The 13,804-nt window shown below is 36.9% G+C and overlaps 1 protein-coding gene across 7 annotated transcripts in view; it reads right to left on the bottom strand.

The window, feature by feature from the left end:
- The window catches only part of map7d1a (MAP7 domain containing 1a), a 39,657-nt gene extending 30,322 nt beyond the window's left edge, over window positions 1–9,335 (bottom strand). For 6 of the 7 annotated variants that reach the window (XM_052578518.1, XM_052578519.1, XM_052578521.1 and 3 more), the window contains exon 1: window positions 8,931–9,335. In XM_052578518.1, the coding sequence (XP_052434478.1) occupies window positions 8,931–8,982 (52 nt within the window). In that variant the 5' untranslated portion in view covers window positions 8,983–9,335. Of the gene's footprint in view, window positions 1–8,411; window positions 8,431–8,930 lie in introns of those variants that run through there. The other variant, XM_052578526.1, reaches the window with a different exon arrangement.
- Window positions 9,336–13,804: the final 4,469 nt, after the last annotated feature.

Genomic DNA, 13,804 nt, shown 5'->3' with positions numbered 1-13,804 from the left:
CCTCTAAGAAGAATCGGACTGCAAATCCAGACTTTGGTGACATATAGGAGGGCTCAAAGTACAGTACAGCTGTTATGGACTAAAACTAGGACAGGACACATCCAGACATCAAAACATGAGATTACCACATAGGGAGAGTAAAACAGGCAAAGGAGTGACAGAGTCCCCACCCTAATTTTTATTTCTTTTTTGATAATCTGTTTCACTCAGACGTACATCACCATCTCAGTCTTTCCCAAAGTAGGGCTTATACTTATATATAGATTTTACCTACATAGAAAAAAAGCTCTCTAGCTATAAATATGGCTGTTGAGTGAACTGCCTTAAACTTTGGTCAAACTCTATTGAAATCAATTTGCAAATACAGTATATGGTGTATAGAGTTGCTGTCTCAAAACAGTCATTTATGAAGGTCCATTTTTAGATAGGATGTTGACTTAATAAAGGTGCTTAGACAGCAAAACAGCTCTATAAGCTAATGTTTGGGTTGACGATATAATTAAAATGCACAAATCCACAACCAAAACATTCATAAAGGGCTTAAAACTGTGAAGAATCTAAACACTGAACACGTTATCTGCTTCATCTTCTGAATCTTAACATCTGAGACTAATGAAGCACCAACTAATACACACAAGTGCTTTAGAGCACTCAGAAGAGCTCATTAAAATCAGGAGCAAGTAAAGTTCAATTCAGCTATCTAAGTGATCTCTCCTGCCCCAAACTTTTCTGATTGGCTAAAATAAGTGATTAATTTTTGCTTATAGTTGCCACAGATATAAAAATCGGATTTTTCAAGAAACCCATTTCAGCGCACTCTGTCAGATGATAGCGACATTTTACATGTGGCCTTCCGACGGCGATTAATAGATCAGTCCATCATGTTCTTTTAAAAAGGAAAAAGACTTCAATATAATGGAGAAAGATGGTGGCAGTGCATTTGGCCTCTGACATATTCTGGTGCGGATGGATGCCTTTATCCAATCTGAGAGGGGCAACGGAAACACGCTGTCCTGCAAGCGCTTCATGTTGGTGATCATGTTCAGGACTGTGATTTACACCATCTGTGTGCTACACAGGAAAGAAGACCTGACGTGATTCCATCTGTATGCATGCATGAGCTCTGGAATCTTGTCGCACTGTTCCTACACTGTCCGCTCTCTCTTCCTTCATCTCTCTCTCACTCCTCAGCTGAACAGAAAACACACATTCAGTGAGGAATGTTTAGCATTCCTAGCACTCAGTGGCCACACCAGAAAACACAGCGCCTGCTGTAAATGACAAATATGAATGTTGTCTCTAAAATAGCTCAATGTCTGTCCATATTACAAGACCAACATCAAAATGATGAACATCAATATCTACATTTATTATTGGGATAATTCACCAAAAATAAACAAACAAAATAAATTAAGCTATTAATCACTTTTGATCTCCTAATAATCGTCTAATTAATCTTCTGATGAAACATGAAGAAAGATTTCCTCATGAAAGCACAGAGATAAATAGAATGGACCCAAGCTTTTCAGTGAATATTGACTCATGATTCCTTTCAACCAGAAAAGAAAATCATGCTGTTCCAAACTTGAATGATGTTTTTGTGGAAAAACAAAATAATAATATAAGTTGTGTCTATATAATAAACTCAGTGTGGCTGAATATTGTTTTTGACCCCAATGACTTAGATTGTGGACAAAATCAAACATTCTTCAAAAATGTATTTATGTTTGCAAAAGATAAAAAAAGCCATAAAGGTTTGTATAATGGGGTATGATGGGGGTAAAAACTATTTTAATGCTTTATGCTCTCTCATAAAAAAAATTTCACTCCCCCAAGTAATTTTGTATCGTTTGCAAAACTTTCGAGATGGAAATAATAACATAAGATATTGAAATATGAAATAATGTTTTATATGAACATTAGACATGTGCCAGTATTCGGTAACGTGATATATCAAGGTAATGAATATGCACGATATTGTTATCGTGGGCACTTCTAAATACCATGAATAAATTATATATTCCAAATTATTCCAAATATAATTTTCCTATCAACTGGTCAAAAAGCACAACACAGCTGTATGCTGCTTAAACAACATGTGTGCGCTCTGATGTAAACAAGCATGCATGAGAAGCACATGGGGGAACACGTGAGAGATGCGCTGAATGAAAGCACATTCACTCTCTGACAGCAGATGGCGCTAATCTGCAGAAAATGCAGCCGTAACCCTGGAACCCCATAAATAAAGCAGCTGCACTACTTTAAAACATATTTAAATAATTTTAAATAGCCATTTAGATTTTGTGGTTTCGCTAAGGTGTTCATCACAATGTCAAATACTTAAATATTTAGACTAAATAGGCTATTTATTTGTAAACTTTTTTTTATTTTTATTTTAATCTGGACTACAACATGCCCTAGATATTGTTTTAAAGTGTTTTGATTCTTTATTTTTCATCCACACTTTACATTAGGGCTTCATTAGTTAACATTAGTAAATTCATTAGTTTACATAAACTGCCAATGAAAAATTCTTCTGTACATTCATTAATCTTAGATATTCCAATATTTATTAACACGTTGTTAAAATCGAAAGTTGCAGCTGTGTTATTTAATTAGCTAAAATGAACTAAGACAAGTACTTTTAACAAAGATTAATAACTTCGGTAGCAAATGTAGCTATTGCTCATTGTGAATGTTTATGCATTAACTAAGGTTAAAGGGGGGGTGAAATGCTATTTCATGCATACTGAGTTTTTTACACTGTTAAAGAGTTGGATTCCCATGCTAAACATGGACAAAGTTTCAAAAATTAAGTTGGATGATTGAAGGAGTATTTCTGTTCCAAAAATACTACTTCCGGTTTGTCACAAGTTTCGGAAAGTTTTTTTCGAGTATGGCTCTGTGTGACGTTAGATGGAGCGGAATTTCCTTATATGGGTCCTGAGGGCACTTCTGCCGGAAGAGCGCGCGCTCCCGTATAGCAGAGCACTGAGAGCACAACAGACTTCACTGATCAAAGCAAGGGCGTCGCGAAATGTCACAAAAGGAGTGTGTTTTTGGTTGCCAGGGCAAGACAACCCTGCACAGATTACCTAAAGAGAAACAGCATTAAGGGACCAGTGGATGGAGTTTATTTTTACAGAGCATCAACGGAGTTGTGTAAGTGTTTGTGTTTGTTCCCCTGCATTTCGAAGATGCTTGTTTTACAAACAAGGCCCAGTTTGACGACGGATTTGCACATCGTTTATTTCTTAAGGATAATGCAGTCCCAACGAAAAAGGGTCACAATCGTGTGTTGGAACCGCATGCGGTGAGTGAAACGGCTTCAAATATATCTGTGTTGTTAACTTAGCTATCGGCGTGTAAGCACATCAAGTAAACAACATGTGATGTTGTCATCAAACTGCATGAGTAAAACTGCTTCAAATATCTCTTTGTTGTTAACTTAGCTATCGGCGCGTAAGCACATCAAGTAAACAACATGCGATGTTGTCATCAAACTGCACTTTCCACATGTACAGCTTAAAAAAAAAAAAAAAAAAAAGACAAAGTGGAACTTAATCATTTTCCAAAACCGCCAAGCAAATATATATACAGTTTCAGTACATAACACATAGAGCCGCTGTTGTTGCTGCTGCTCTTGTTAAATTTCAGCCTCTGGATCATAAATATACGCTGAATCTGACTGTTAGCAATGGTTTGTTTTGGTTGGTTTTGTCCTCAGGTAATGTCACAGCTTCCAAACGCTATCGGCGCAAAAGCCTACTGGCTCTCGTGATTCTTTAGCTCCGCCCACACGTCACGCCTACAGACGCTCGTGTTTTTCCGGAAAAAATCGGTACAGACTATCTTTCTCTTATGAATGTAATAAAACTAAAGACTTTTTGGAGTTATGAAGGATGCAGTACTACTCTATAGGTACTCAAGATTAACAGGATATTGAGTGAAAACAAGCATTTCACCCCCCCTTTAACTAATGAGGTCTTATTATAAAGTGATACTGATTGTACTTTATAGTTCTTTTGCACTTTAATCGAAAACTTTTAACTTTATATATTTTTCTGTTATTTCTTTATTGTATTTAAATGTTCAGTTTTTTTTTTTTTTTTTACTAAGAAAAAAGTAATTTAACATGTTATACTGTATTATGACCACTTTTTTGTAACTATATTTCAATACTGTGATAATACATTGATAAAAGTATTAGCAATTGATCGCAACAGGAGAATTTGATACCGGCATATCCCTAATGAACATATATTTGTTAGTTTCTGATGGGAACCTTTGCTAGGGAATGCAAAATGCTTTTTGAGTCGATGCAAGTTTCTGTGGGAACTATTTTTAATAATCTATTTAATAATCTTTTTTCCCCTTAGCATCTCCATAGGTTTGGAATAACATTAAGGTGAATAGATGATGAAAGAATGTTCATTTTTGAGTGAACTATAATCACTTTTCCCAACAAACTGTAAACTGTAAACTGCAGCAAATTTGTTGTTGATAAAATATTACCACAGCTACAGAGGATTTACCAGATTCTTTATTCAATGCAGACTTTTGGGAAGCAAAAAGAATGCATACTGTAAACCACAGGTGACGTGCAATATTTTTTAGGTCATGCAAATTGGATTATCAAGAGTCAAGCCTTCCTATTATGAACAAAATACATTTAGAAAGAATCTGGAGTACAGCATATGGCCTCCAAAATCCCTTTTTCTTCACATTTCCTTGCCATTTTCTGGGTCTGACAAAATTCAATTCTTCCGATAGGATTAATTACTCTAGAGGCACATTTTCTAGGCCAGATTTGATGCAGTAGAGAGAATCACATCTACTTCTCTGGCTGAATGTGCTTCAGTTTCCACTGGTGCGTGTGTGTGAGTGAGTATTGAAGCTTGTGGTTGGGATTTATAAAATTGGATCATTTGATTGTTACAAGCCAATTACACACAATCCCCTGTAGGCTGTCGACACTCATTTAAAAACATCTGTATGAAGTCAAGGTAAAAATTCCCACCACTTCAAAAAATGAACTAAGTAATGTGCCAGTTGCCTAATGGGATACCATGTTATCTTTATTTAGTGTACAGTATATTTGTGGTTCCTTCATTCTGTTACAAAGTCATTTGTTGTCATCCCAAAAATGGGGTCCTTTGTTTGTTACATAAGAGGCGGATGGTCCAGAGTTTTGAAACAATGATATTGTTTCACAGGCATGACAGAGAGGGGTGTGTGTATAAGAATGTGTCTTTGGGGATGCTACATGTTACACAACAGAAACCGGCCCCTGTTTCAGTCTGACAAACTCTTTAGCCTCAATAGATCTGACAAGGACACAACTGTTAAATGGTTTGAGAAACCCATGTTCCCATGTTAAAAAACTGGTGTCTTCCATCTTAGAAACACTGCCAAGCTACAAAACATGTTACATGTTTCTGATGCAGAAAGCTAGTTCATGCCTTTATGACCTCTAGACTGGACTATTGTAATGCACTTCTAGGTGGTTGTCCTGCTTCCTCAATAAACAAGCTACAGGTAGTCCAAAATGCAGCAGCTAGAGTCCTTACGAGGTCAAGAAAATATGATCATATTACCCCAATTTTACAGTCTCTGCACTGGCTACCGATTAAGTTCCCTATCAGTTACAAATGATCATTACTTACCTATATGGCCCTAAATGGTTTAGCTCCAGCGTACCTAACTAGCCTTCTACCACGTTACAACCCATCACGCACCCTAAGGTCACAAAACGCTGGACTTTTGGTAGTTCCTAGGATAGCAAAGTCCACTAAAGGAGGTAGAGCTTTCACACATTTGGCTCCCAAACTCTGAAATAGCCTTCCTGATAATGTTCGGGGTTCAGACACACTCTCTCTGTTTAAATCTAGATTAAAAACACATCTCTTTCGCCAAGCATTCGAATAATGTATCTCTTAAATTGTGAGTGTTGCATCTGATCCAATGTGCATTCTTATTCTTTAGCTTGGGTTAAACTAATTAATTTTACTTCGTTGGAACAGCAGCGATGCTAATGATGTCTCTATTTGTTTCTATGTTTTGCCACAGATTTACATCCCAGCTCCAGTCTGGATCCAGAACACCTGAGAAGAGATGATGCTGACCCCTCAGAGGACCCCAGATGATGCTAACCCTGAATCAACAAACATAACTAACAAATATGCTACAAGTGTGACTGCATCATGTAATAATTGCTGTTAATAATGTTCATCATCTGGTTGATTACGTCTTGTATTAATATTTCTGAAAAATCCTGTCATACACGCACAAACTGACAGTGGGCACTTATAAGCTACTAAATATTGTAGAAACTTAATTTTCTGTAAAGTTGCTTTGTAATGATTTGTTTTGTAAAAAGCACTATACAAATATGTTCTGTTGAAACCATGGTGCTTGGATTATCATGAATAAAAAATAAAAAAAAGTCAACAGTGCTTTAATAAGTAATAAAACATTGCTTAAAAATGGTTCTCATTGCACTTTACTTATTTTCAAAATAATAAATTGTCCTGAAATAATGAGAGGCTCATTAAAGAGACAATATTTGGTCCAAAAAAAAATGATTCGTTTTTTTTTTCCAAATCTAGCTATTTGTTTTAGCATATCTTAGATTTGTTAGTGTTCAGTGAAGCTTATGAATCGTAATGATTAAAGCACACTAGAGACAGATCCTCAGGTTAGCAAAGGGAGAATATAAGGAAAGACAGCCAAACAGCGCAGACAGCTGGGGGTGTTAAACGAAAAGCCGGGGGGAACAGAGCAGCACTCATGCCTGAATGCAGATCTAAAGAAAAGCTAGATTAGAAGATGCTCTTCAAAAGTCCTGACAGGGCAGAACTCAACAGAGCAGACCTCGTCAGACTGAAAACACCTCAGCTCCCATTCAGGGCAAGCTATTAACATTGAGGAATTAAACTTACTTTCCGTTTTCTCTCAAACAATTGAATAATGGGCTCCTAAGTGTGCGCTAGCATGCAACATGTCTTGTTTTGTATTTTCATAAAACGAAAGGACAACGAAAGGTGATTAATCCACCTAAAGACACAAACCGAACCCTTCTATGAAGGACAAAAGAAAGTTAATGAGTAACAGTCGGCAGTGAATAAAGTCCTCAGAGTAAAGGACTCAAAAACACAAAAGCAGCATCTTGTTCAGGTCCTGAGAAAGAAACTCAGGTCCATTTTAAGGCAAAATGTTCAGTTTGAAAGTCTTGCAAGTGACTAAACTGTAGTCTTTAAGTGTTTTAACAAAGTCTCAAGGATATTTATTCATAGGAATGATCCTCATACAGAGAGCAGACACTAGGACAAGAAATAACACATCTGAAAAAATGAATGACAAAGTCCAATTACTTCTGAATGACTTTTAGTAAACATAACCACCAACCCCCACAAAACACTGCAGAGTATCCACAAACCACAATGTGATGAAGAACAGACGCAGTATAAGGATGAACAGGATCAGGGTTGATCCCCTCCAGCATGAAGCCAAAAGAAAGCACAAAAAAGCAACACCTCATGATGCTGCAGGAGGGCTCCATGTTACATAACAAACCCTCCTAATCAGAAGCTACAGCCAAACCCCAAGACATAAAGAACCACTGTCTTCTCGGCAGATCCATTAAATCACTGCAATTTGAGTTGAGAAATAGATCAACTATCATGTTACTATATATTAATACTTATCAGGACATGCATAATTGTAGGGTGTATCTGAACTCAGTGGCTTTCTGCACAGACTAGCTTTTACCAGAGAATATACAGTACCAATTAAATCAGATCATATGCTTCTTTTTATGGGGCGACTTTGGTGTCACTACCTGGATGATTTAGCCTAGTCAACAGATTCATTAGAAATCACTTGCATGCGACAAGAAGTGTTTGATGAGGAATCAGTCATAGTGATCGATTATAATTCGTCCTTAATAATTTTGTATTCTGATGTTATAGACTTCAAGAGTGATGTCACAGCAATGGGACGGTGCATTGCAATCAAGCGTCCCTGTAATCCATCCACATCCGCAGATAATGACAACAAAACATCATGCTAGCAAGCAGATCATCGCTGGATTACTAGTAACTAATAGCTAGTACTGTGAAACATTATGAATACGTCATATTTCGAATTCGTTGTCCATTCAGCCTGAATGGATTGTGAAATTCCCGCTTGAATATCTCATGATTGAGATTGAATCACTGGAACACGTCATGTATGCCCCCATGAACACGTCATATCTTGGATAAAGATATGCTAGCTTCTAGAAACCGGCATAGTTTAAAATAATACACACACACACACACACACACACAAATCAATACAAATAAATGTTTGTATATTTTGAAATAAACACATAGATTAAAATATAATGTTACATATGTAACCCCTCTCACCCGGGTCCTCTCTGACGCTCCTCGCACTCGCGACGAGCGGGGCTCGAACCCGGGTCTTCCGGCATGGGAGGCGGACGCACCAACAAGGAGGCTAAATGGCTACTGCCACTAGCATCTGTCGCTAGTGCGTCTCTTGAGATCGGCGAGTGAGGTTTACCTGCACAGCACTACTCGCTGGCCTCCGTTACACATAAATGACGTAAATTCATATTAAATTAATGAAGATGTATTTATTTAATCACTCTAGGGCACTTGAAGCCCTTTTATTATTATGTTTAATTTATTATTATTATTATTTAACATTTTATATACTAGTTTCAGGATGCGTAACTTTCCTGCACACCTTGGTCAAGTTTATCTTAAATGACAGTTTCTTTATCGTTCCTACGATTCTATTATATTCAACTGATTTTGTAGGTGAAAGGCAAAGACTTTTCTATTCGACTGAATATTAATACACCGATAATAAATCACGAAGGAAAATGCAGATTTATTAAGGAAACATAAACGCCGACTTACGTGGTTCTGAGGGTGTCAACTGATTTATCCCGGGCTGTGTGTCAAGATCCATGTTTGTCGTTAAATCACGCGGATTTTCCTCTCTAAATTGCAATCATTCCTTTCGTGAGACAGGGAGAAACTTTCTTCGATCGCTCCGGGTTTCCACAGGCACACGAAACCGAGCCCTGTTTCTGTTCTGCTCAAGAAAATCCCCAAAAACAATCAACTGAGGGGTCTTGGGGAAATATTATGGATACGACGGAAGCATGAATAGCCCGTAATTAAAGTCCAATCATGAAAATGTAGATTTGTCCCAGTCTGATGGAGCGGTGAGATTGAATAAACTTTCTGACACACAGCGGACACGGTCTCTGTGAGCTCCCTCTGCCGCTCTGAGGGTGATGGCATGCGGCTCATTGTGAGCCGACGGCTGTCCCAACTCGGCCTCCAGTGTGGAATGTACCACATTTTACGTAGGGGTGGACCTTGAAATAAAGAAATCCCTAATTACCGGCGGATGGTTAGTTAATCCGGCATCGAAACTACAAATGTTGTCACAAATAGGTAGAACATATCTATTGTGTTTTTTATCGTTAAAAAGCTCGCATATTTTATATACTGTTACCAATTTTACCTGTCCAACCTGTTTTACATTAGAAGGTTCCGTCTGCTTGCGTCTCCATAGCTTTGCGAGTTTGTGATTCGGTGGACTAAATTTCATTTTAGAAAGATGCCATAACGACTATTTAAAGTGATGTTTTTATCTCTCTCTCTCTCTCTCTCTCTCTCTCTCTCTCTCTCTTTCTCTCTCTATTTTGAGCCCATATCAAATTTCACCCTTACAAATTACATGCATAAATATGTTTTTAAAATGTTTTTGTGCCTTTTTTCCATGTATGTTATCATAGAGATCATGTTTATGTTATATGTTTAAAAAAAAAATCACTTTTACCTAGTTACCTATGCTTTCTTTTCCTGTCAACAGAGCAAAAATATTGATGACTCATCCTGCACTGGCTTATTTTATCCAATCAGATTCTTGCTAACATGAGAATGTCCCTCCCCCTATACAACCTACAAAGCAAGTAGCAAATAATCATTAATGCCTTCAAAATCCAGTCCAAACTTCCTGTTTCAAAATAGAAACACACAGATACAGTGTAGAAACTGGTGTTTGTAAAACATAATATTTTTATTCAAGTTTTTGTGATGGTGTAGATTAGATAACATATAGCCTAGTGAAATTTTTTAACATTATGTCACAATCATATTAGGGATGCACTGATAGGATTTTTGGGGGCCGATGCCGATTTTAACTAGCACTTATTGGCCAAGAGAGAGTTTAACGTGCACTTCTCGAACTGTTTTTTGTTTAGTTCTTAAAGTGATTTTTTTGGAGTGAAAAAAAGATGCAATAAACTTAATAAAACATCAGTAAAGTTTTGGTCATCATTCAGATGAGGTTTGCTACACATTCGAAAGTTACAAAAGTTATTTGGCCAAGAATAGTGTGCAATCTTTTGTTATTTGATTAGCAGACAGCAGCGCTAAGATTATGCAACAGACATTACAAGCTACAACTCAGTCTCTTCGCAAAAATTAATTAATAAACCATCATTATATCCTTAAATCATATTTCCAAAGAAACCAGTTTCTCCTTCAAACAAACTTTTTAATGATTAGTTCAACATGACCTAATATATCCTGTGGGGGCAAAACAATGATAACGGGGGTAAAAGGTGTTTTGCTGAATCTTATGAATTTAGAAGCTGCTTGCCACCTGTAGAGTGCAGCTGGCATCTTTTCAAGTGAGGATAAGAGTGGACGCTATAGAGAAGAGGGGGGTTGGTGTAGGAGTGAAATCGGGGGGTGCAAATGGCACACTTGAGAGGAGACATCTCGTCCCCCGAAAAGACCAGTGGGGCTCCTTTGTGCAGCTGTTGGCCTGAATTAACACAAACCCCCAAGAACCACCTGTCACTGCAACTGGACAGAGTGGTTTCTATCTATCTATCTATCTATCTATTTATCTATGCGTGATACTATTGCCAATAATTATAGTTTGAAAAGACCTCATTCTGAAGCTGACTGCAAAGCTTTAGATGTAAATCTTAAAATGAAAAGATACAAAAATTAGCCACAAACCTGGATAAAAGCGTCTGCTAAATGACTTAATGTAAATCCCTTTATTCAGTGATCTTTTTTTCTTCACTTGCACTGTTTAAGCAGGACGCTAATGTAAAAAAGAATCACTCAAAAGCTTCTTTATGAGTTGAAAATGAAGAATGAATGAGGTGTGACGAAGCAGAAAATAGTCGCAATTTGCTTTATTGAGTTTTGTGATTACACTGCAATGTAAATCCAAACAGCATTTCATTATGGAAATTAAGAACAAAACAATCAAATGCTGTTCACGCACACACAAAAAAAGGGCACTGGGAACTATAAATGTGAACACAGACAGAATATTTATGTCTCTGTGGGCGTACACAAACTTTAACACATACTAGGCAATATTTTCTAATGGCTTTGTTGAAGGTGATAGCTGAATAGAGGCTGAACTGTGAGGGACATCCAACCACGAAGTAAACAAACACAATAGAGCTCTAATATGATCAAATCAAAATTAGAAAGGGAAATTAGAAATTAGTGAGAAGCCTGAGAAGTCTGGTTTGACTATTTTAATTGTCAAGAGACAAACATGCATATAAGAAATCTTTAATAAATGTTATTTTACTTGTTTCTATTTCATGTGTTTTTGTGGATAACATTCCATGCTCAAAGAGTCACTCTTATTGCATGTGTTTAGTAGTTCAGATTCAAACTGAGCTGAAAACAAGATACATTTCAATGCAAATTTGTTCTCACGCCTCCTAAAAATAAGAAAATTGCTTATGCATCTAAACAATACAGTTCAATTGTTATTTGACATCTAGCAGTTTGTTCCATTGCTACCCATTTTGGACACTGGGCTTGAAACTTTTAGTTTTATATGCTTGGTGGAATCAGGTTCAATAGAGTCAGTCTGGAGAAGCCTGTCTATTGTCCTGCAGAACCCAAGGGTCAGCATCTCTGCATGGTCAGGGTCATCAGTGGCCCCTTAATGAAATCACAATAACAGGAATTCCCAGAATGCACCCAGATAGACCTTCAGTCTTTCATGGGTGTGTTTGTATGTGAGGAACATGGTATCAGCCAACTTTAGAATAGAGTTAGTGAGAGAATGACAGATTGAGAAGAAGCCTGGGCAGTCTCGTCTGTTCATTGTTTGACACATTTCTGCCAAAGTCCTGCCTTGCAGAGTTCAGATGGGAAGCAACAGGATGGGGTTGACAGATCATAAATAAAACAATGTGGTGTCAAATGAAGCAGGCTACCTTGTTTATTAGAGATCATAATGTGCAGCAGAACGAGAAACCAGTTAGTCAGCATACAGTGTCATTTGTCTGAAATAATTGTCTCCAGTTAGCCACAGTTCTGGTTTAATGTTGCATGACATTAGATAGATATTAGAAGTGAGGTAATGTAGATAAATATTAAACAATGCCACAATGGGAATGTGTGTTGCAAGTTTAAATAAGGTTGGGAAATGTTCTTTGTAAAATGTGGACAAAGACAACCACAAAGTTGTTTCTATTAACCTTATTTAAACAATACAGAGTTATAATGATATTAAGGTAAATACTTATAAATGTGCAGATCAAAATGAGGTCACTTGTTGGGTCAAATGTCATGATGAGGCCAAAACCAACATAAATATAATATTTGCAAAGTGAAACACTTACTGAGTAACCATTTGCATTTAGTCTAGAAATTCAAGACAGCCAAATAAGCCTTAACAATTCCACTTATATGTAACTCGTATGAATATTAAGTAAAAGTTTGAATCATTCATCTGAAAATTGCATTGTTGTTGTGCATTTTTAACTGTTGCTGTCTCCTGCATCATATAATTTACAGGATCACTTTATTTCTGTGTATTATGTGATTGTTTTAGCAGTCCTAATTGTTGGGGTGAGAATGGGAACAAAAGATTATTATGAATCTCAGATGTTTTATCTTTCTGAGATTTCTTATCGGGATTGCACTTAAATCTGTGTCCACAAAGGCTATTATGACTCACTAAAGTTAGTAGAATAATAACAGGAGTTACTTTTACTTGTGTGTTTTTTACTTGTGATTAGATTAGATGCAACTTTATTGTCATTGTGCAGAGTGCAAAGCCCATAACATACAGAAGCATTGTTATAGTGCATCAAATTGCACAACTTTTACATGCATATAAAAAGAAATACATAGACATATTTTATATATTCTGCAAAAACTCTTGCCCCTGGTATACATTAAGATAAGTTTGTAAAAATATGGCCCGATGTACCATGGTTAATATAAAGGAATTTTCTACAAATGTTTTACTTGTATTTTCAATTAAGGCATTGCAATATGATTTGTTGTGTTATACAGTTTGAGGAAAGGTGAGTTCACTTAATGGGGAAAGTACTGTTAATTATTGTACTGATCTTTAACTTTCATCATTAAACTAAATTAGCCAAAAAAAAAAAAAAAAAACATATGTCCATTCATATGCTACTGCTACACTGTTTTTAACCTATATACTGTAGGTAACAGGGCCATACACAAACAAATATGAAAATGCTTAAGATGTTCACTCCTCCCCACACTTCACCTCTGTACCCCTTATCAAAAACATGGATTGAACCTTGCACTGCAGAAACCAACTCTTTGCCCTTCTACACCTTCACGTGGCCCCCACCCCCTACTCCACCATCCAAAGATCCACCCAAAGAACCTTTCATTACCATGACAAACATTGTATTTACTGGGAAGATAAAGAGAGAATGAGTGGGTGAATGACCCACTGTGACCCTACT

The sequence above is a fragment of the Carassius gibelio genome, chromosome B16 (genome assembly GCF_023724105.1).
Source record: "Carassius gibelio isolate Cgi1373 ecotype wild population from Czech Republic chromosome B16, carGib1.2-hapl.c, whole genome shotgun sequence".
In the NCBI taxonomy this organism is placed as follows: domain Eukaryota; kingdom Metazoa; phylum Chordata; class Actinopteri; order Cypriniformes; family Cyprinidae; genus Carassius; species Carassius gibelio.
The sequence above is the reverse complement of the archived record's forward strand: the minus strand, read 5'-3'. Positions and strand labels throughout refer to the sequence as shown.